This window comes from Malurus melanocephalus, unplaced genomic scaffold (assembly GCF_030028575.1).
Source record: "Malurus melanocephalus ecotype Western Australia unplaced genomic scaffold, MMel_1.1 scaffold_901, whole genome shotgun sequence".
In the NCBI taxonomy this organism is placed as follows: Eukaryota; Metazoa; Chordata; class Aves; order Passeriformes; family Maluridae; genus Malurus; species Malurus melanocephalus.
Window position 1 is genome coordinate 121,279 of NW_026624133.1, and position 24,488 is coordinate 145,766.

General features: G+C 44.6%; 1 protein-coding gene across 2 annotated transcripts in view; it reads right to left on the minus strand.

Annotated features, from left to right (window-relative positions):
• Positions 1-5,667: 5,667 nt before the first annotated feature.
• ZNF512 (zinc finger protein 512) overlaps positions 5,668-24,488 on the minus strand; it is a 20,508-nt gene continuing 1,687 nt past the window's right edge. For both annotated transcript variants that reach the window (XM_057386037.1, XM_057386036.1), the window contains exons 2-14: positions 23,512-23,570; positions 22,002-22,210; positions 20,300-20,389; positions 16,688-16,771; positions 15,444-15,568; positions 14,998-15,084; positions 13,312-13,410; positions 12,780-12,947; positions 11,956-12,150; positions 11,180-11,281; positions 9,610-9,672; positions 8,971-9,069; positions 5,668-8,512 (exon numbers count right to left, since the gene is read on the minus strand). In XM_057386037.1, the coding sequence (XP_057242020.1) occupies positions 8,192-8,512; positions 8,971-9,069; positions 9,610-9,672; positions 11,180-11,281; positions 11,956-12,150; positions 12,780-12,947; positions 13,312-13,410; positions 14,998-15,084; positions 15,444-15,568; positions 16,688-16,771; positions 20,300-20,389; positions 22,002-22,210; positions 23,512-23,570 (1,701 nt within the window). In that variant the 3' untranslated portion in view covers positions 5,668-8,191. The remainder of the gene's footprint in view (positions 8,513-8,970; positions 9,070-9,609; positions 9,673-11,179; positions 11,282-11,955; positions 12,151-12,779; positions 12,948-13,311; positions 13,411-14,997; positions 15,085-15,443; positions 15,569-16,687; positions 16,772-20,299; positions 20,390-22,001; positions 22,211-23,511; positions 23,571-24,488) is intronic.

Consider the following 24,488-nt stretch of genomic DNA (forward strand, 5'->3'; position numbering starts at 1 on the left):
TATAAATAATAAATACTGAGAGTGCAAACTTTCCACACACATTTAATTATCAATTGAGTATTTGGGATTTTAGCCAAGCAAAATTCGATTTGCAATTGCAGATCAGGAACTAATGCATCTAAATTGTATTATATGCCTTGCAGTGCCTTGTACTTGGAATTCAGTGGGGAAATCCAGCAGTAGCCTCGAGATCCCATCCTCACCTCTGCAGCTTGGCCTGTRGGCACCAGTCACAGCCTGTCCCTAGCAAATGTGAGATTCTGGTAGAGGCGCTGGCAGCAAGAGAATGCCCTGCCCACGATGCAAGAGTCTCCTGTACCTGCATCATACCGCCATGCTATCATCTTCCTCTGAATACACACAGCACATCAGGAATTGACCTCTGGAGCTGGGAAAGGTTTGGATCAATGTTATGCCTGTGCAGAATCTGCCCCACACTTTGTAGTGTATAAATGTCATTGACTAAATGAAACCTACCAAAGATGCATGGATTTTGAGTCCCTAACCTAAGCCTTAGCTTCTAATTAGTGTGAGGTGAGCATTCACAGATTTATGAAAGCATGACCTGACCTGCAATGGCTGGGTCCTGATCTGGGCATCCTGGACCTCTGTGACTGTTCCTCTCATGCAATTATTTTCCCGATACTCTGGCTGCTCCCTTTTCCCACTGCAGGGCCTCCTGTGGTCAGCTGTGACCTGTGCCTATGGAAGCAGCCAGCAACTGCAGCTGTGACTCAGATGGCCTTTTCCAGATGAGCATTGTCCTTCAATCAGCTGCTGGCTAGCCTAGAGGAGGGCTGGGGAGGGAGTGAATGCCAGAGCTGCCCCTGCACCCCTAGACTGTGTCAGCCCCATGCTGGCTCAGCACGATGTCCTCACACCAGGGCTGCCATAGCTGCTGCTTGGCATCATCTGTCTCCATGTTCATTGGAAGGAGACGTCCAAGGTTGTTGTGAAGGTTCATTCCCATCCACTCAGTCATGTCTGTGTGCTGGCTGCTGTATTCTATTTCTCTCCCACAGAAGTGGAATTAATTAACTGATGCCCTGTGATAATAATAATGGAGGGCAAAGGTACAGCAAACCATAGACATTTTCTATAAAGCTGCTAAGGAAAGYCCCCTATTGTCTTCAGCCAAAGAACAAGCTCAGACCCATCACCAGGCTATGGATATCGGCACTTTATCAACACTTCATGAAACTTATGAAATGTGGAAAGTCACTCTGCTRATCATTAATACCCACTAATCATTAATGATTCCTGATCCTACTTTTTGTGTTTATTTCATGATGGCATCTTTTTGCCATCTGACACATAATTGGATTTGGGGAATTCAGTGCTGCCCAAGAACAAATATTTATACTTTTTATTATCACAGGGTATTTTGAAGTCAAAAGTTTTGCTGTGTAATTATGTGCAATGGGGAAAGCAATTTATTATGGTGCATTTAGACCAGATGCCCAAGTAGTTCTGGCCCTTCCTAGCTTCTATTGTAACAAAAAATTAATAACAGTTATAATCTGCACTGCACCATCTGCAACACAGCAGACACGGGTCATCTTTCACAGCTGGTAAGTGATGAAAAAAGATAATTTATTTTTTACCCTTTTTATATGGGACAACTAGGCAGCATATGGGGTTTGAGATGTGGGTTTCTTCTATGTCGGTGTATTCACAATAGTGTTACCACTCGGCCCTTTCCCAGATCATTTACACCACATGAAGTCACCAAAGCCAAGAGCCTGGTGAAGCTGAAAAGTGATCTTACAGGTCTATCAATAGCAAAAGCATTCAGCACTGTCATGATCAGTGAACACGCAACTGATGGAAGTTCATGAGCAGCTCTGTCAAAGCCCACCCTTGGGGAAGAAGTGGATTTGTTATTGCTCAGATAAATGCACACAGCACTGAACGTGAGGCAGGAAAGCTAACCCTCTTCAGCAAGAGAATGGGAGCATTGGGCAAATGCTGCACCCCAAGGCAGACACTGCTCTGCAGTGACCAGCTGCCATGCGAAAGGTGCATCATGCACCTCTGTAACGGGCATACAGTCTGCCAGAGACATGTTCTGGCTCTGATGCCTCATCTTCTGCTTGGTAGTGCTGATATCTCTTCTGCTTTGGTGTCCAGCCAGCGGCTTGGGCTTCAGGGAGGGAGAAAATTCACCTGTGACTGGCTGGAAAACTCACTGGAATGACCCTGGCTGGATACCAGGTGCCCATCAAAGCTACCCGATTGCTCTCCCCTCAACTGTTCAGGGAAAACACAGTGAAACACTCATGGATCGGCATAACAACAGGGAGAGCTCACTCAGCAACTACTGTCATGGGCAAAACAGACTCAAGTTTGCGAAATCAGTTTAATTTATTATCAATCAAATCAAATTAGGGTAATGAGAAATAAAACCGAATCGTAAAACCATCTTCTCACCACCCCTCCTTTCTTCCCCATCTTAGCTTCACTCCCCAGTTCTCCCCCTCCTCCCCTTCAGCAGGGCAGTAGGACAGGGAATAGGATGAATTCATCACACCATGTCCCTGCCACTACCTCCTCCTCAGGGGAAGGGTCCTCACACTCTTGCCCTGCTCTTGCGTGGGCTCCTCCATAGGCTGCAGGTGGGTCTCTGCTCCCCAGTGGACCTCCAGGGGCTGCGGGTGGGTCTCTGCTCCCCAATGGACCTCCAGGGGCTGCGGGTGGGTCTCTGCTCCCCAATGGACCTCCAGGGGCTGCGGGTGGGTCTCTGCTCTCCAGTGGACCTCCAGGGGCTGCAGATGGGTCTCTGCTCCCCAATGGACCTCCAGGGGCTGCAGATGGGTCTCTGCTCCCCAATGGACCTCCAGGGGCTGCAGATGGGTCTCTAATTCCGTGTAGATCTCCATAGGCTGCAGGTGGGTCCCTGCTACCCCTGGACCCCACAGGCTGCAAGAGAATCCCTGCTCCAGCACTTGGAGCAACTCCTCTCATTCCTTCTGCACTGGTCTGCAGGGCTGCAGGGCTATTGCTCTCACATACCCTCACTCCTATCTCTGGCTGCTGCTGTGCACGGTTCTTTCCTTTCTTAAATCCCAGAGGCACTGCCACCATTGCTGATGGGCTCTGCTTTGGCCAGTGGCAGGTCTGTCTCGGGGTCAGCTGGCTTTGGGTCTGCTGGACACGGGGGAAGCTTCTAGAAGCTTCTCACAGAAGCCATCCTTGTAGCCCCCCATTACCAAAACCTTGCCATGCAAACCCAATATAACTCCCTTAAGACGGAGTTTTGGGCAAAGCAGCTTATGGTGAAAGCTGCTAAATTAGCCTGGGTTGTTTAGCCTAGAAACTATGAAACTGAGGGGGATGTGCTGACAGCTTCTCTTTTGATGCCTGACAGCTGCCAAGCATATACATAGCTGCTGCAGAGACCAGAGTGGCCTGTTCCTTGTCTGGGGTAGAACATGGAGGCCAGGGCTGATCGTCCTCTCATTGTCAGACTGGTGGATATTGATTTAGTTTCCAGCCACTCCTCCACCTCAAGGGCTGTCTTGCTGTCAGTCTCCTGACACCCTCTCCCTGGCATTGCTTCTGACAGGGCCAAAGTAATTTGCCATCTGCACTGCTGGCAGTGGGATCTGCTCTCTGTGTTTTCTTGTGCTGACTGTGCGACTGTTCCCATAATCTGGGAGCAGAGATGAAGTTCCCGGAGACAGGCGAGAGAGTAGGTGCCTTGGCAGCCAGCCTGGCTCCGCTCGTTGCAGTGCTGAGCCCACCTGCACAACTGTACAGTGCTCCACAAGGTCAGGTACAGAGCCAAGGTGGAGTGAAAAGGAGGGGAAACCTTTGTGAAGCCTGTATCTCCATGGGAAAAGCAGGGACATGGGACAGGGAGACAAAGCCCTGACCGGGCAGCCCGTGTGATGGAGAGCCACATGTGTGCACCAGGCCTGGCCATTCTGTGGTGCCAGGGAACCTCCCTCTCCTGCTCAGAACTGCTCTACGGCAGCCCTAACATCAGAGTGCCTGGTGATGGGAGGTGGCCAGGGACACCAGAGACCAGACCTTTTGTGGGTTGCAGGGACCCAGCCACTCCATCTGGAGGGAGTGCAGAAGAGCCTCAGACCTTTGAGCCAGCTACTTGTGTCAGGGATGTGACCAGTGCCTATTGCAGGGAGGTGGGCTCTGATGCAGCACCCAGAGACAGTGCTGATAGACTGGAAGTGTCCTCCCTGCTTTGACTGTACTCTGCACAACTGCAGTTCTGAGGCACAGGCCAAGGGCCAGGATGGTTGGAGTCTATCCTGGAAGATGATTTTGATGTAGCATGGCATGTAGCATGGCAAGATGTTTCGAAGAGCCAAGTGTTCAGCAGTAAGAAGTCATGAAGTAATCTTGTAGGCTTTCAGGATATCCCCATTTTAAACACCAATTCAAACCATAGTTGAAGGGATGGAAGGGCAATATATAGATGTTATTGGGACCTTTAAATTTAATAATACTGAATTTCATCTGCCATTTCATCTCCCAATCCCTCAGCATTTGAAGATATTTAGAACCCCTTCTGTGTGATTACCTTTTAATTTTTACTGCTCTGTGTAATCCTCAAGCCCTACCTTCATCCCTGGCCATTTACTCCCATGAGGAACAGCTGGAAAAAAAGCTGACAGCACTGGCTGTGATTTTCCTAACCTTTAATTTGGCTCGTCTCCGCAAGCAGTCACTGAGACTATGTCTTTGGTTACTGTCATTCTGCGGTTCAATGTAGACTACGTTTGAATAACTACCTGGCTTGTTACCTGCTTCTCAAGAAAGGCACAGGCTTGATTCTGGAATGCATCTGCACTTTTTGAAAACAAATGCCTCTGATTTAGAAGACCTTTGAGTATAGTTCCGATGGGGTTTTGGACCTGATACAGCATGCATAAAAGAGGACACTGCACTAATTAATGTCAGCAAAGCTGTCCAATATAACCATCACACCCTCCAATCTCACTCTCATTCTACTGTATTTTAATGATGAGATTGTCCTACTTAATTTTGAAGGCAGCTGGCTTTCAGAGTCAAGCAACACTTCAAGAAATAATGTCATACTTAGTGCTGGTTTCATTACCAGCATCGGAGCCACACAGTATCCCAAAATTACATTAACCCTCCACTTGCCATGAACGTCACCAAGGACCAGACCACTGCAGGAGGTGGTTGTAGGCCATTGTTCTGCTCCCAAACACCGGCAGCTGCACAGGGAAACATCTGAGTTATAGATAATGTCACTCCAAGGAAAGCAAAGCAGTGGAAGAGCTTGCCTGGCACAGGTGTGGTGTCCTTACCAACAGAAAGATGACAAACCAATGGTATGTACTGCACCCTGATACAGTGATAGAGCTAAGTGTACAACTGCAATTATTTCATTCTCACATGCCACACTCAGCATCATACTGTTCCACACAGGCAGGAATGACAAACTGCAGTGGATGTCTCTGCGTAAAGCACATCGCAAGTCAAGGTTTCACTCAACAGAAAGCTCCATTTTTTTGACATTTTGGCATTGTAAAAGAGCTTGAACCTCTCTAAAGCTACAACATGTCACAACTTGCAGGGAAGAATGGTGATTCCTGAAAATTATTGAATTATTAATGACTTTGAACAAATCTTGGAACAATGGGGAAATCCTTGAGGATTAAGAAAAAACAAAACAACTGAACAACTCACAAACCAAAATATATTCTCACTCCTCCTCCAGAAAAAACCCTCTACGCCCCCAAAGCAAAACTTAAGTATGCCAGTACTTTTAAAATGACAAGCTGTGTGATGACTCTAAGTACAGCTTAGTCTGAAATCTCCCATACACACTAAAAATTGTTCTTTAATGTCATCATAAGAACCAACTAATGTGGTTTCAGAGGCCAGTTTTCTGTAAACATTATTCTTTAATTAGTTAGAAGTCCATGTTGGTAAAATTAGCCATTGACATAATGAATTTCTCTAAGGATTTGTTCCTGGCCCCACATGTTATACAAGCATCGGTGGAATGCATTAAATGCTTGTTATTACATAATTGTAAATAAGGATTTGTCCTAGAGAATCTCAGAGTCTGCAGCTATTTGACTTTTTTATCAAGAATGTTAATGAAATTATGTAACAATTGCAAAGCAAATCAGCAGATTTAAAAAGCTGATGACAAATTAAAGCAAGGAAAAATTGATTATATAACCAAGCTTTCTGGAAAAGTTACTGTACAAAGTAGTTAAGGTCTCTGCTGGAATAGTTCCATGAAATACATCACAATGTTTCTGAATGAGTTAATCAAGTGCCGTCTGGCATTAAGCCCTGGTAACTTGAGTTTCTAGAAACAAAAGAAATGGCTCCTCAGAGGCATTTTCAGAACAACTCAAAAATGTGCTTAAAAGGATAAAATTGAATATAATTAGTGTAGTGAGGGAGTTGAGGACAAAAACAGGTAGCTGAGAGCAAAGCAAGATTATCATGGTATCCTACATAAACCAGACTGTTACAGAATACTGCAGCTGGTTCATGGTTCATGTCTCTGGACTTAAAAAGTGAAAAATGCACCAATCAATATATAACATGTCAGCAAAGCACAATGCACAGCAGAAAAAAAAAAAAGAAGAAAAAGAAAAACCTGCTCTGAGACTAGGCAAGCCTCTTTAGCTCACACAGCAAATTATGTATGGAGTTAATTATGACTACAAATATGCAGGAAGACATTTCTGATACCATAGAGCTATTTCAGTTACCAGGACTGAGTAGTATAGGATACAGAGGCTGAAATGAAAACAAGTTCCAATGAGAAGACACAGCATTTTTAGTACAATTAGTCACTGCAACAAGTAGTGAGTGACTAGCTGGTCTCTCATCACTTCTGATTCCTTCTAAACTGGATCTCTTTCTAAATATGTACTTGCTCAAGTACAACTGGTAACAGCAAGGCCCAGTTTGCTGGGGCAGTGGACACCATTCCTCCAGGGTCTGTTGCCCACATGATGTAATGTCTTCATCCAAGCCGCTTGGTGCAATTGATTTGCTAAAGGGGAGGGATGTCATCCAGAAGAACCTGGGGAATCCATGAACAGAGAGCAGTCTGGTGGACAAGGACTTAGGGATAACAACATTTGACACAACATGGCCATGTGCACTGGTGGCCCAGAAACCACTAGTGCATCTCTAGTAGTGCGGGCAACAGGTGAGGGAGGAGATTGTGCCCCTCAGTTAAATTCCTTGCCCTCAGAGCAGCGGAGCATGGCTGAGCCTTAGCCCCGCTACAGCAGGATGCGAGTGCTCCAGGACAGATCTCTCTCCTCACAAGCAGCTGACTGTCAGCAACGCACCTTCTCATACCAGCTTAAGCCAATCCAGCAATCTGCTACGATGCTGATGGACAGGGAAAGATCATTAGAGAATGCTTTTTTCCCAGATGCCATGTTACGTGGGGGAGTAAGTCACTGGTGTAACAACAAAACCCAGGTGGTCATGAAGTATCCATGTCTAGGGAGCAGGTCTAGTTAGTAACTCACAAATGACAGCTTGGACTCTAAACTGAAAACCACTATGAAAAACCTTTAATTCCTGGGTTTATTGGACTGAGTGCAAAGGTAGTGAATGTTTGCTCAAAGTACAGCTGTGTGGAGTTCTGAGAAGAACCGCGAAGACAACTGAACAGCACCACAGCATGCAGGACGACCCCATGGGCAGGCTCGCTGATAACAGACAGGAGAGTGACAGGGCAAGCCAGAGTTTTTGCATTCTGCACAGCATCGTTTTCACGTTTAGTTTCTGTGCATTCTGTGCAACAAAGGATGTCCCCCTTGAAGAGACCTTAACATTGTGCTAGTCAGTCCCTTATGGGAAGAACTTTAAAAAAAAATCCTGATCTCGCCCATTAAAGGAAATGACAAAACAGACACTTGCTGTACTGGAAACCACTAAACAAGCAACCAGTATGACCAAACGGAGACCGCAACCAGAGCAGGAATCACACTGGATCCACTGGTAGTGCCACTGTCCAAAGGAACTACACCGGGAGAAGCAGCCTTTGTACTACAGCTTTGGTTTGTATCCCTCACAACTGAACAGAGGCAAAAGTTTCAATATCGAAGTCACCAGCAGAATTGAGTCACAGTCCCAAAGATATTCAGTTGCTTGTATTAGTGCTGTGGGTTATGAGGCTGACAGAAGTGGGGCCTGTAACTGAAAAGCTTTAGAATTACTCCTTCTCATTTTCTAGGGATTTACTTCGGCCTCTCTTGCTGCTGGTTTTTGGAAATTCAGCTCTCTGTGCAACCTGAGGTGCCCCTTCTTCACTGCTCACACTCTCGTCTACTCGCTGTGGACAGCCTCTCTTACTTCTCCTCATTTTTTCAACTCCAGCAGCAGGGAGCTTCTTGGCAGCCAGGGTGCCAGTTCTCTTCTTTTTGCCCCTGGTCAAAGGACGTTTCTTCCGTTGCTTCCTCTGTTCTTCCCTTTGGCGAATTTTCATTAGTTTCTCAAAGCTTTTGGTGGTTGTTGTATTCACATCAAACCAGTCCTGCAGGTGTAGAAGGCAACAGGTTGGTACTGATGGTGGTGAACATACAAAATAAAGGCTATCAGGGCTTTCAAGAGAGCTGCTTTGTGGGACAAGGTTTCCCTGAAGCGTGAGATCTGGAAAGGCAACTGCCTAACAAAGCTCTATTCTTTGATGTGTCTCCTCAGGTGTCATTCTGTCTCAGAGAATTCAGATTTGATTTGACAATTGCTTAGTAAAAGGCATGGGAAATGCTGCAGAGCTGAACAAAGCAGTAGCAGCTTGGGACATGGCAAGTGACATGACAAAACAATTGCTCCCCCGACCAATGCATTAAGACCAGCTAAGGTTTAAGGACCCCGTTTCCAACAGCGAGCAAGGAAAAAGTAAAACAGGGCACACAACCAGGATTTTCTTCTCAGGACACTCTCCCCATCTCCAACAGCCTGGGATTTGAGGTTGCACTCTGCCTGTCTTACCTCAGCATGCACAGAGTTGATGTGATACTTGACCCCACTTTCTGAAATGAACTCCTTCTCACACAGGAGACATCTGTATTTACCAGCCACAAAGTCTCCCTGGCATCAAAACAAACAAACAAAAAAACCCCATCAAGAGTTGCCGGACCAGGAGGCTGATCCACCTATATATTTCATTTGAATCTTGCTCAGATAGAATGCAGCAGTAAAAACTAGAAACTCTCATCCATTTCAGATAAAGCTTTAGCTACAGGAGCACTGACAAGAGCGAGCAGTTGTGCCCACAAAGTGTAGGACTGCTCTCTGAGATGCCATAAGGTCTCCAGCACTGCACCTGGAAAAACTTCTCTTGTAGCTGTGAATCTACAGGTAGGATTGGCACGTCATTAAAAGGAATGCCATTAAGGTGCTTTCTCCTGGTCTGAAGTATTGTTTGCAACAGCAACCTCATTAGCACATAGGGGAGCACCTCAATTGGGGGCTGGAATGAGATATCTTTAAGGTTCCCTCCAACCCGAACCATTCTATGAATCCATGAACTTGTGAGGATCTCGGATTAGTGGATGGCAGGACAAGAGCTTGAACAAAGTAGTATCAGAGGGACTGGGACAGTGGGGATTTCAGAGGAAGGCTACCAACCAAGGTGCATGTGCCAAGGTGAGATTTGAGTCCTGAGACACTGCCGTACACAGATTCGCAACCCTGAAACGATAAAAAGAAAGCATGTCAACAACATGCTAGCAAGAAATCACTTCTTCCTGGACAACAGTCTTATCATGTGCGGAGGACAATTACAAAAGCGCAAAAGAGAGGCAGGTACCAATCCTACAAAGGTGGAAAGCTTCTAGTAAAAAGACCATTGGAGGAGTTAAGCTTTCATTAAGCATAGTATTTATATTTCCAGTTTCTGACCACATTCGGACATAATAAAGAGACTGCTGCGACAGTTACCCTCATGCTACATCAACAGCCTGACTGAAATGATAGTTTGCTTTTTGCCTGAAGTGCAACAGAGACAAATTTTAAACAGAGCACAGGGGCAGGTACCAGACACTTCTCCCTCCTGCACTGCTCATGTTTCCAGCAGCTTTCCACAGAGCAAGAGTACAGCATCCAACATGCCTGCCTGGTCTCAGTTAAAGGGCAACTTTGCGGGCCTGTCCCATGGGGAGCTTCAGGCATCGGTCTCAGGGTACCACACTGTGCTCAGCTCTCAGCCTGGGCCCCAAAACAGGAGGCAGAAGCAAGACACGCTGCTGGGTTACGGGCKGGTGACACAGGACATCTGCTCTCTGGAGGCAGCTCCATATACAACATGGTGCTGCAATTTTGATACTTGAAAACAATGCTAGCATGAATACTGGGATGAGAGTGCTGGTGGTGGGGTAGGGTAGGGCAGGGGGAAAGCTTAGTCTTTACACCAAACCCAGCTGGCAGCTGCCACTGACCTTCGGCTCCCTGACAGCATCCATCACACGGAGACATTCACCATCACCTTCACCAGTGGGGCCATTTGTTCTCACTGGATCTGACTTGCTGTATGGTACTGTAAGAAACTAAGCCTTCCAATGCCTAACAAGGTCCAAGAGAGCTAGAGAGGGACTTTGGACAAGGGGGAAYGGCTTCCCACTGCTGGAGGACAGGGTTAGCTAGGAAACCAGGAAGGAATTCTTTCAGCGGTGAGCCCTGGCACGGAAGAGTTGTAGCTGCCCCATCTCTGGAAATGTTCAAGGCAGGGCTGAATAGGGCTTAGATCTGGTGTAGTGGAATGAAGAAAACTTAAGTGCTGTGCCAGACAAAGTCTCTCTGCTCTTGTATTTCCACCTCTACTCCTCCCTTCCATGATTAGATTCAGCTAGAAAGTCACGGTGCTGTCATTTTTCCACTGCTCAAACTTAGAAATGGACCAACTCCCACCTGGATGAGAAAACTGTACCAGCCCGACACCAAGTTACTGGCTCTGAAGTGTTCAAACACATTCCCAAAAGGATCATCCCCTGGGCATTTTGATGCAAAGGACAAAAGGAGCATCCCCAGACATCCCCAAGACTAAACACGGTCTTGATGACACTAAACAACCATACTGTTATGGAGCAGGATTTATCTCCCAGAGAGAGACAAACTGCCTTTTCGAGGTTGTGGGAAGCTGTTGGCTCATATAGGCCTGAAATCTGTCCCCTTCGAGGCTTCAGAAACACTTAAGGATTACCTGATTTGGGCAGTGGACTCTTCGGTACATCTTTATCTCTGTCTTCCATTTGCACAGCACATCTTGACTAAATGTGGGCAGTCCAGGACGAGTGTATTTCAGCTGAGACAAAGATGGAATTGAGAGCTGGAAGTAATGCTGGCTACGCAGAATGCCAAGTAGGTCTCTTCCTCTCTCAGGCTGAGACAGAAGTGCTATCTCTTCTCCTACTCTAACAGGTAAATAATCAATGTTTTCCTGTCTCACGACTCTGTAGAAACATAACTGAATCTGGCAAACCCCCAAAATACCAGAATCTGAAACTTCCCATGGCCTTGACTACAATGATTCCTCTAAATGTACTTATCCTGCTGAAATCATAAAGTATCATTTTCCCTTGGGTTTCATTCACAGCCTCAAAGATGCTCCTGGAAATCTAAACCACTGCGAAATACCACAGCACATATGAGAGACTGGAAGGATTGCGTGGCAGGAGTGATCTTGAGCCTATCACTTGTGAGCAACATCATACCCAAAACTACCCGTGTTCCTTGTGCCCACTGAGAATTCCAGCAATAGGACTTTATAGTCATTACATTCCTGAACAAAACACTTATACCACAGCAATTGCTGCTGCAGAAATAATGTAATCTAAGACAGCAGAGAGCAGAACCCCAATCCCACACATAACGTATTACTTTCCATGTGCCATAAACATGGGGTAGGAGCCAGTACAAGACTCACCAGAAGAGGAAGTAAAAACATAAACCCTATGAAGTATTTTTAAAGCCCTGTACCTTCCGATCATCTGGAATCAAGTCTTGCAGAACTTTTCTTTTGGGCCACTCTTTGGCCAGCTCTTCTCCAGCCAGCTCATGGAGATAGTAGATCGCCACCTTCGCAGATCTCCTTTGAATTCTGCCTGTGTTGTTTTGCTCCCGTTTCATTTCCTCCAGGTTCTCTGTTCTTCTCTCCTCATGGAGGAAAGTGACCTGCAATGAAGGCCCAAAAAGGTGAGCCTTTTTCACTRGTTCGTATTTCAGCTACACTAAATACTGGGAATAAGTATTTTCCCAAAACCTTCATAAAAATGCTACAGCAGCTATGATTCACTGTCACAGACATAGGACAGAAGTGCATCCCACTAGTCAGACAGACCCCAAGACTGCTCACAGGAGTCACAGCAGTGAGGCTCAAGCAGAGAGCTTCATGCAGTCGCTGGTCTTGAAAAGTATTCCAGTATTTGCTGTAATGCCCTCACAGACAACAAGCACAGCACTGCCTGCTCTGCTCCAACAGTGAGCCTTTCAAGAGCAAAGCAAAGCATCTCACCAGTCGCTCTTCCATACTAACTGACAAAGCACGCTAGCACCACTCTTCCATGGACCAAAAGTCAGGTCATTTACTGCTGCTATGCTCATTTATTATTAAAAACAGACAAGCAACAGCTGCTGCTAGAAGCAAACTACCAGGGACAAAACCATCCACAGACAGGAAAATGCAAAGATCTGCGGTCCATAATTACGCACCAAAGTAGCAGACAAAAGCCTACATGTGTCCCAAGCCTCAGTGGCCGAAGTCCCACCACAGTCCCCTGATAATCACTCCAGGGTGCACCCACCGGGCCATGCTTAGATCGGAGGTGATAGACAAGTCCTGCCTTTGATCTGTATGCTTTTCCACAGTGATGGCACTTCATAGCCATTTTCTCCAGCTCGGAAGCAGCCTTCCCACATTTTTTAACATGATACAGGTATCCCATTATGCTGGTGAAGCTGCCTGTGCAGCCCTGTCAACGCAGAAGAAAAATACACGGAAGAAAACTATTCTTCAAGTAATCACACAACCAGTGTGTACAGGATCCACAGTTTTCTGACCAAAGTATCCCTTTTCTTGCCAGTGCAGAGACAAGCAGGTAGAAAACTTACACGTTAGTCTATTCAGACAAAATCTGCAACAAAGAAGTGGCATTGAAATGACCATTAAATATCTCTTTTAACCCAAACTATTTTATGATTCTATACTACTCTGTCTTAAAAGCATAGCTGGAATATTGAAACAAATATTAGGTTTCTCAATACTCAATGGCACACTCATGTTTTATGTTATGCATCCACTGCTTTTTAATTCACACTTTGCACAATCCAGCTTACCTCCCTTGTACACTTCAGTTTTCCCATACGCTTCAAAACCTTCCGAAGGCGATCTCGCTCAAGCTGCTCATCCAATTCTTCCCCGTCCTTCATAACTGGCTAAAGCACAGCAAAAGATGAATGAAAACCATATGATGCTCAGCTTTTATAGTACTTGTCACAACACTGGTGCAGGAAACCCTCTGAAATAACTGAATCTCTGCAACTTACAATTTTGCAGACATGTATTTACTATAATGACCACTTTCCATATCTGTGCTGGTTTTGACTGGGGTGACAATTGGTATGGGACTGTGTTTTGGATCTGCGCTGAGAACTGGGTTGATTGCGTACAGATGGTTTTACTGCTGCCGAGCAGCCCTTGCACGGCACTAAGGGCTTTTCTCGTACTGCCCTGCCAAAGAGGCGCTGGAGGTGCACAAGCAGTTGAGAGGGGACACATCTGGGACAGCTGACCCCAACTGATCGCAAGGATATTCCAGACCATCCAGTATCRTGCTCAGCATATAAAGCTGGTGGGAAAAGGAGGAAGGGGATAGAACATTTGAAGCGATCGCGTTCGCTGTCCCAAGCCACTGTTATCCACGATGGAGCCCAATGGTCCTGGAGGTGGCTGAACACCTGCCTGCCCACAGAAAGTGGTGAATTAATTCCTTGTTTTGCTTTGCTTGTGCGTGTCGTTTTTGTTTTACCTATTGAACTGTCTTTATCTCAACCCGGTTTTCTCACTGTTACTCTTTGATTCTCTCCCTCATCCTGTGGGTGGGGGAGAGAATGAGTGGCTGCATGGCGCTTGGCTGCTGGGTTAAACCAAAGAGGAATTATCTTTAAAGGGAGTTAACTGACAGAAAATGTTGCATCTTCAACATTTACCGGTCCTACCATTTCCACTTAGCCTGACTAAAGTGAAACAGACTGCTTGTAGCAGTTATTCATTTATGCAAAACTACACCTCAAATTCTTCATTCTCTCTCTGATGGTTATTGTATATTATTTCCGACATTACCTAATATTACACCTAGAGTGAATAAAAGGTTAGAACTGAGTGACAAACCTAATCCTCAGGGCCAGAATATGATCTCTGACCTGCATCATTTACTAATACAGCTGTATTAGTAAATGGTTCAGAAACTGCAGTAATGGGATCTGTGCAAAAAAATGATGGAGTGAATTATCTGAACCTTACCCAAAATTCCAAATTATCTTTCCAAAAGTTCTAATTCTGCACAACTACAACAGGAGACACAGCGTTCTTTAAAGTAAGAGCAAAGCAGATTTTAGCATTAGCATTTTAGAGTAATGAGAGACAAGAACTAATTGTTGCCTCTGCTTTTTTACCTCAAATCTAATCTGCTCTGGATATAGAAAAGCTTCTGCCTTCTAGCAAAGGACTGAAAATTGCAGGCTAATGAGCAATCCTTTTCCTTCCAATTGTGAATGCCTTTTGCGTGTAACTTATTACCAGCCTAAACAGAAATTCATCCTCTCTTTCTATGATGYTGCATGCCCACCATCACTGTAACATTCTACTGTTTTTTGATCTTGCTGGAAAAATAATAGTTAGACTAGATTCGAGCAGCTACAACCCTTGAAAAAAACACTTCCTGTTCTGCGTCTGTGTGTACCAGGGAAGGACCAAAGCCTCTTCTGCCTGCAAGAATTTTAGATGCACAGCAGTTGTGTTACCTGATTGTTGTGGTCTGCCATGACGTGGTATTTCATCCCTGCTAAAGACTTCAGCTGCTTCCCGCAGTGATGACACGTGAACATTTCCTAGAAATAAACAAGGACATAGTGTATGCAACTGTAAATGAAACAAAGTAGTGGAAAAGTCTTTGTGGGAAAGGAGCAGGAGAGCAGAACAATTTATTTGGACCTCTAAGAACAGATTTTATGTGGTCTAAAATTTAGTGGAACAATGAAATAACTAACTGTTGTTCACTATCCCAAATCTTCGGCAAAAGGCTAAGCAAGAAGCACCAAGCACTAGTCTTACACATGTGTAAAGGACTCTTGCTTAGGGACATGATGATGAGATGAAACTGATCTTAAATACAACACCGAACGGTGTGCAGGCATTTCTTGCTGCACAAAAGCTGAAGAAGACCATTGCTTATCTCTCACGTTCTTACCTTCCTGCAATTTACCATATGTTTCTTCAGTCCTTCTACAGTCTTTCTCACCACAGCCCGGCACGTTGGACAGGTAACTCGGCCTTTGTCCTGAATCTCTAAAGACCATTGTTCTTCCATACTACCTGTCAAAGCACAATGTTTAGAATAAAAGTGCTAACACAAGATCTTTTTTATTTTTTCCTTCTACGTGCACAATGAAGCCTAGAAAGAAACAGATCACGTGCTACCAAACTAGTGTCCAGCTGCATTTCAATAGGTGTAGTTCATTTATGGCCATAAGAATGTCATGTCACAAGGCACTCATCACTCCTTTTTGAAGAGCATTTTACACTTTTTAATCTACCATTGCCTTTTGAGGAGTGTTCGTCCACTTGACCAACAGACTCCGTTAATTTCTGTTGCACGATTACTTTAGCATACAGAGTAAACTTTTCTTTCGGCAAAAATGTTTTCATAGTAAAAGCAGTCACAGACCACCAGGCCAAGTTACTAAAAAGCCAGGGAAACGCACCCTGTGTGGCATAGTTTCCAGYTTCTGGCCTCTTCGTGAAATGCCAAGCAAAAAGTTTGGCATAATCCACAGAGATTACAGATTACTGAAACAGCTCATGGGAAGAAAGTGGTTTAGCAGCCATCTGCCTAAATTCTTACCATAATAAGATCCGAAGGCTTTCCTCTTTTCCCAATAAAAGAGGCCCCGGCTGTCCCTCTCCAGGAGGCTTTGGGAAAGGTTTGCGATTCAAACTGCACTTGGCAGAAAACGAGGGTGTTTAATGAGTGCTGTGATCTACAAATACCAGGCCATTTCACTTACTGAATCAAGGCTAATTATTTTTCCAGGATAGACTGCTCGGGTCTCTGTTCCCAGAAAAGGTGATCTGGCAGAACAGCTACAGAATTTTTCCTGCAAACATATTCTGCTGAATAAAAACTAGAAATACTTCTATGAGTTTAATAATACAGCTATTTTAATAGGCTTTTGTTCAGTTCAAAAAGTGATTCCCTCTTCACCATTACATTATGCAATTGCAAGAACACATGGCTCAGGTAGTGTGCAGTCCCTTCAGTCCTGCTCTGCAGTACTGACACAGTGCCAGGACAGCAGCCAGCTCTTCTTTGTCAACAGTAAAGTGAACAACTGAATGGAAATACCAGAAACACAGGTGTTGCTCAGATTCAAATCCTGGAATCACATTTATCTGCTTCATACATAATTCCTAGCGACTGCCTCTTCTTCTTACCTGTGCCATAGCTTTCAGGTTCTTTCTGAACACAATGGCCTTTCGTTCTGGGGTTTTGCTTTGTTTCAGCTTGCTGGTTTTTTCCTGTTACAACACAAACAAGACAAGCCAGAAGACTCAGTTCTGCTAGCTTCATTACAAAAAAACCCAGATTTTTGCTAGAAAGCTGTTATTTAGTCTGATGCCTTGAAGTTATTCAGAAATGTTTAATGCTAGTTTTTAAAGGAATGTCAAGATTATGTTTCCTACTCCCTTTTAAAATTGAGGGCTATTTATAGTGGCAGTTAGTCCCATATTAGTCTCATCCAAATATTTGTAAGCTCTATTGTTGTTCATACACAAAGCTCAGGCAACGGGAACTCTTCACACTGAAACATCCTCTGCGCAGTCTGGCTGAGCCCACGTAATAACAACCAAAATGGAGAGTCTCATTCCTCTACTCATTCCCGTCTTCTTTAGACTAAAAAAGCTTCTTATTGTTTCTGTATTTTCTCATGGGTTATGCTGTTTGCTCTCAACGCCCTGTCGTCCTCAGCTGGCCTGCACGTTTCCCGAAATGCAGCGCGTACTCCTGGAAACAGCATTCCACGTGTGGCCCTGCCTTAGAGCACAAGAATTACTTCACGTGTCTAGGAAGTCTACCGTCCCGCTCAAAGCTCTCAAACATCTGCCTTCACAAAAATAAATTCATATGACCCTGCTGGTCCCTATACAGGGATCTGTTTGATCTGTTATAAATCTTGAATCCTCCTCTGAATCACTGACTCCTGGAAGGTCGTTCTTTGTTTTTCAGCTGTGATAGTATTTCTTCCCAAAGTATATAATCTTTAATTCTACACTGTTTTCTGTTCTATTTTTAAATTGTTTCTCCATTGTCAAGACCACTTTCACTTTTAGCCTTTTCTCCAATACACATGCCATCACTTTCAACTTTGTGCTGTCTACGTACTTCCAAGTCCTTGGCAACAAAAACGATAGTTAGAATTGAATATAGGGACCGACCGTGAACCATCATTCTATACTCCTATTTCACCAAGCTGGTGACCTCATTGTAGAAGACTATCACGTTGATTAAGCACAATTGGCCCTGCATGAATCCGCGTTGACTATTCCAATTTCCCATCTTGTCCTTTGTGTGTTTGGAAATATTTTACAGGATGACTCTCTCCATCAGCTTCCCAGGGACCGAGGTGAAGTTGACTGGCCTGTAGTTCCCAAGATCTTCCTTCTTTCTGTCCTTGAAGATAGGAGTGATATCTTCCCTCTTCCAGCCTCCAGGAACCTCTGTCAGTTGCCATGACCTTGCAAAGATAATCAAGAGTGGCCTCACAATGACATCAGCCAGCTCTCAGCACTCAGTGCAACCCATCAGACCCCACAGGACTTAGAATCATAAATTGTTTAGGTTGGAAAAGCCCTTTAAGACCAGCAAGTTCAACCATTCCCCCTGCGCAGCCAAGGCCACCACTACCCCATCTCCCGACATGCCACAGCCACGTGCCTTTCAAATCCCCCGAGGGATGGGGACTCCACCATTGTCCTGGCCAGCCCATGCCAGGGCCAGACAGTCCTTTTGGGGCAAAAACTGCTCCCAGCATCACATCTAAACCTGGTGCACCTTGAGGCCATTTCCTCTTGTCCTGTCACTCGTTCCCCAGAAGCAGAGCCCGACCCCCACCTGGCTCTACCATCCTGTCGGGGAGTTGTAGAGAGTGAGAAGGTTCCCCCCGAGCCTCCTGTTGTCAAGGTTGAGCCCCCTCAGTCGCTCCTGGTGTTCCAGCCCCTTCCCCAGCTCCGTTCCCTGCCCTGGACATGCTCCAGCCTCTCAATGTCTCTTTTGTCAGGAGGGGCCCAGAGTTGTCCCCAGCACTGGAGGTGCCCCAGCAGTGCCAGCACAGGGGACAGACACTGCCCTTGGCCTGTTGCCACCGCAGTGCAGCGACAGTCCAGGTGCCATTGGTCTCTTGCCCACTTGGGCACAGCTGGGCTTGTGTTGAGCCACTGTTGACCAACACGCCCAGGGCTTTTACCAGCTCCTCTGCCCCAGCACGGAGCACTTAATGGGGTTATGGTGACCTAAGGGCAGGACCTGGCACTTGGCCTTGTTGATCCTCACGTCACTGGCCTTGGCCCATTCCAGTTTCCTGTCCCAATTCCTCTGCAAAGCCTTCCTGCTCTCTAGCAGATCCACAGCCCACCCCATTCGGTGTCATCCGTGAACTTACTGAAAGTGCACTCAATCCCCTCATCTAGATTGTCAGTAAAGATATTAAACTGGACTGGCCTGATACTGGGCCCTAGGGAGCACGACTGGTGAGTGGCCCCAGACAGATGTCACTCCATTCTCCATGACTCTCTAGGCCCAGCCATCCAGCTAATTTTCTACCCAGCAAGAATTCACTTGTCCAAGCCACAGGCATCCAGTTTCTCCTGAAGAAAGATGTGGAAAATGGTGTCAAAAGGCTTTACAGGTAGATAACATCCACAGCCTTTCCCTCATCTATTAAGTGCATCACCTTTGTCACAGAAGGACATCAGGCTAGTCAAGCAGAACCTGCCATTCCTAAGCTCATTCTGCCTGGGCCTGGTCACTGGTTGCCCTGTAGATGCCACATGATGGTACCCAAGATAATTTGCTCCATGACTTTCCCCGGCACTAAGGCCAGAGCAACAGGTCTGTAGTTTCCTGCATCCTCCTTCTGACCCTTCCTGCAGATGGGTGTCACACAGGCTGACCTCCAGTTCTCTTGAACTTTCCCACTTAACCAGGACTACCGGCAAATGATTCGGTAAATCCAGTATGTTTAAGTTCTCTAACCTTTTCCTCCTTCATTGAGTGTAGGGCTTCCCTGTTCCAGACTTTCCCTCTGTCTGGTCTTAGGCTCCTGGGATTCCTGAAGGATTCCTTTAACTGAGAAAGATCGAGGCACAGGAAACAGTGAGTACCTCAGTCTTTTCCATGTCATTTGTCACCAGCTCCCCTGCTCCGATGAGGGAGGTCTTCCCTTTGCTCTTCATTTACTTGCAGAATCCTTTCTTGCTGCCGTTCAAAGCCCTTGCCAATTCAAGTCCAGGTTCACCTTGACTTTCCTAACATCCTTGCAACACTGGACAGTAAATGTACACTTCTGTGTCATCTGCTCGCACTTTCACTGCTTGTACACCTTCTTTTGCACCTAACCACTGACTGACAAATCTTCTGAAGCAATGAAAGACCTATGTCTTTCATTATCAGGCATTTCTCCCCTTGGTCTCTGGCAAAAGAAGTGTTTGGGTTTGATTTCTTCTTAACAAACCTATATCGCTGTTATCGTCTACTCAATCTCCAGATGTTTACAAGTAACGTGTCTGATTATTTAGCCTATAATCTTTTGGGAAACTGAAATGATGCAGACTGGCCTATACTTCCCGTAATTCCCTTCCTCCCTCCCTTTGAAGGACTTCAGAGACAGATTGTGATTACATTAACTTCCACTGTAAAGCAGACACAGCTTTGTAGAACAAAACATTCAGAATCAGAAGAGTTTGAAGACTGCAGAAGATGCCATTTGGGCAGAGAAGTCTGAAGTACCTGGAGACTTGCAGTTAAGAATTACAAGTTATTTGTATTACCCGAAATCTTCTGCTTCTTCTTGGGAGAGTCTTTAACATCTTTGCCTTCCCTTTGCTCAGATTTCCTCTTGCCTTTCAATAGTACTTCTCCTGATAATTAAGAACAGAAATGCTTCAGTCTCTGTACTTGGTAGGGATAACAGCTTTGAGTCTACTGCTGAGTCTACATCTTTCCCTTGTATTCAATAACTAGTTAAAAAAAAAAAAAAGTTCTTGTAAGGCACCTGGACATGAGTGAACTAGACACAAGCTTCAAACTCAGCAACATTTAGGCACCCTACAGCGTGTAATCCTGATACAGCGGGTATGGAAGAAACAGTGCCACAGCATGGCCTGGAAAAATAATGCTCCTCAGGAAAAGAGCCAGCACTCACACAAAAAGGAGCATAGAGAAACTCAAATATTATCATGCCTGTCCTGAATATTTCCAACCCTATAAAAGTCTTATCTCCATGAACACAGGAAAACACAGAAGCACAGTGGTAGGGCAGGGAACACCAATTATGGACTTAAAAAAACTGACAGCTTCCTCCTGGATAACGGTAAGTCAGTGGGAAACCTTCTCTGAAGCACCCTTCGGAARGGGCAAGGCAGGGAGCAGTGGGAAGGGGTAGTGTTGTGTTAATGCCCAGGGTTAATGTAGCATATGGGCTCTGAGTGGAGAACCATTCAGGATTATACAACATGTGGTATCAAAGGGAGGGAAAGAGAGAGGATTACCCCATGTAGAGTTGATCAAATGTGGGAAAACAGAGGTGTAAGTCAATAGAAAAGAACACCTACTAGTAAATAGGTGACCAGTCAGTATACAAATCTGGTCATGTCTGACACCAAGCATCGTCTGTGAGTATGAGCCTGTCTGTAAGCAGGTCTACGTCTGCCACTGGCATGACTCTGCGGGCCTCAGAGGCCAGGTACTCAATGGCCTGAGTATATAAGGATGGAGGCTGCTGGTGCTGATCTGTGCGGCTCCCGTTTATGCATGTTTTATGTCTGTGCTTGTTCCTACAGGAATACATACTCAGTCTTGCTACTGACTAGATCTAAGGGAGCTACAGCAATCTTGCTTCTTTCAAGCTACCAGCTTTGCCTCTCCCCACCACAAAATGGAATACAGATTTTGACTTAGAGGCAAGAAGAAACAGCATTTAAAAAGATTGAAGTTTTGGCTCTCTGCCACAGAACGAGTTTGGAAACCAGCTCCTAGGCCAGAAAATCTGAATGTTCCTACAATAACCGTTCTAAACCAGAAAATTGTAACTGACGAACGTGAGAAAATAAAGGCAAATAAAGACATCTTTAAAAAATAATAATCTACCAACCGAAAAAGCTGTGTCTAGTCCCAAGTACTGCTGAATGGTCCCCCTCGCCACATCTTTAGTGTCGAYGTTTTTATTTTTAAAGCTCTCGAAGCGTATTTCCGATACGACTGGCATAACTYTTAAACATATCTCTTCCACAGATAAAACTGAGTTCAGCCACAGAATCATTATTTTAATAGATAAGTCACTCAACAGGAGCTGTGTAATGTCAGAGAATTATACYCATATTTGTGCAGTGGCGGAAGCTTATTTCTTCTCATACTTGAGCAGCAAGGTTTTCATTTGGGTTGAACTGCAGCACACCTTTCAGAAGGAGATTAATCTCTCACAAAAGAACCAGAGAGAAAATAGTTTTGCCTTGAACTAACAGTGATAAATACCTTTATTTTCTGAAGATTTGTTAATACTGTTTTTCACTCCTCTCATTTCCAACCAGTAAGCAGGCCTGCGAATGGTCCGCTTGCTTCTGGACTCTCCACTCCCGTTCACTGGGCCCTTCGGTGAGGCAGGAGAAACGTTGGTGACTGTGTCATCATGGTTACTGTTCATTCCTAGAACAGTAGTTTCCACCTCCTCGAGTTGCTTAGACCTGGAAAATGTCAAGTTGAATTCCTACATATATGGACTCATACTTGTATACGGATGCATACACACACCACCACGATAACTTGACACAAAACATCCTTTTCATCTTCCCAAGTATTGTAAAAATTAACCTTACAGTTCACTGGTTCTCGTGTATTTTGGGAACTGGAAAATGCCAGTAAGATAAAACATCCTCAGTGTTGTTTTTTGTACATCTTTTTGATAATGACATAAGTAAGCTCTCAAGAGGAACAGAAAAAATATTCCTCCTGCCTCAAATTTTCAACTTTAGAAGCAGGCATGAATGAATCTCAACTTAGAAATATTTATCCTTGGAATATAAGAATTTTTCTGCAGTCCATCATTACAAAAGAGACATTTTCCATTCCACAAAGGGCAAGATCTCCTTCAGTCTCTATTCTCAGAGTCAGGGCTGGCACTACACAATTAAAAGATTTGATCTAGTAAGAATTTTAACTGGCAAGGCTTTCAGCAATGAGGACAACTGTCCAGTATAGCCTACAAACCACATTACATTAAGACTACTTTAGACTCATCAGCAGCACTGAATTATTTTCCTAGAGATCAGACGGAACTTTGCTTCACTGTTCCAAAGTATTTCTATCAGCTTGAAATGCCTGGACATCTCTGTTTCTGACAGCAAACTGATGAGGTGTCAAAGTAACACAGAATATCTATTCTCTCAGCAAATACCATTTTTGTAAAGAGAAGAGAAAGGAAACAGAAACATTTTGCAATGTATCCCACTGGGACTATCATTCACAAACTGGAACAATCAGATCACTTGAGTGATGACTGTGATGGCCAGTCTAATTACTGCTCTCCCACACCCTGAGCTGTGGAGCTCACCTTTTAACACATCAATCCAGGAATTAATAAGACACTGATGGCACCAGGTCAGATCATTACGTACTATGATTCAGGAGGTACTGTAGAAGCATTGGGAGAGGAATTCTCAAATCAAAGTCTTTCTGTTGCAATCCCACCCAAAATATATAGATTTCAGAACAACATTTGGTCTTGGACTTATAGTACGTATGTTCASGATGCTAAAAGCCTTAAAAGAAAAAAAATCCAAGCCAATACACACTGAAGTGTCAGAAAAGCGCTTTTCCTACAAGCCAATAAGCAAAGTCAGCTGAGACTCTCATAACACTAATTAAAATTGTTGCAACTCTTAAAATTCAGAATATTATATAAAGTCCTGATATGGTTTTTCCAATAGGATTCTCTCAGCTTTTTTTCTCGCCCTCAATCAAACTAGGTAAAAAAACATTCACATACTTTTTATTTCCCGAGGACTTCTTGACCTTCTGTTTTCTGTGATGTCCAGTCCCCGTGTCCTAACAAAACAGAACGACTGATGTTAGCAGCGTAATTTGTCTTCTTTTGGCATGTTTCACTATGCAGCCAAGTACAATCACCTGCACTTTGAGGATGCAAATACACCATCCTTTGAAAAGCAAACCGCTGTTTTCTGTAAATGGAAGTGCTTAACATTTCCAACTTCTACTGAATTGGAACCGGAATTAAAATAGGGACCAGACTTCCGCACTCCCCATTATGAAAGCCATTTTTTTCCCTTGCAATGGGACACGATGGAGTGTTCTTTATCTCCAGTACATTCACCCATATGTGCTTTCTGCCTACACTTTACCACATGATGATAAATATTTTAGATCCTAATTTGCTAGTTTGTACATAGCACTTAATTTTCCTTAAAGAAGTAATTCTTGCATTTAGCCTGTCAAGAATGCTGTCTCCAGTCTCCCTCACGACCTCTTTTCCTTTTTCATCTCACTTTGTCATGCTCCATCAACTACCCAGATGTTCACTTTATCCACATCACAGAACCCTTTTTCTTATTAACAAAGATTTTTTTTTTGCCACCTATCACTTACTACGCTCCTATTAAGACATGTAATTTAACACATGCGTCTAAATGCACATTTCCAAGTAGGTACCAACAACTGCTTTGCTGTATGTTGCCTCTACCATGTGAACAATCACTTATCGCCACCTTCTCCCAAATACTAATCATGACTCAATGCCATTCTTCGTTGGAAAAGCCAGGACAAAAACATTAGTTTTACAGAGTAGAAAATAAAAACCATTGTCCAGTAGAAGTATATGGAATACCAATATGGTAATCTAGGGAACAAAGGCAGAACAAAGGTATTGTTTTGCCATGTGCAGGAACTGGCTAAGAAACTGGAACAGCAGAAAAAAACCTCCACCCAAACAAAAAAAAAAAAAAAAAA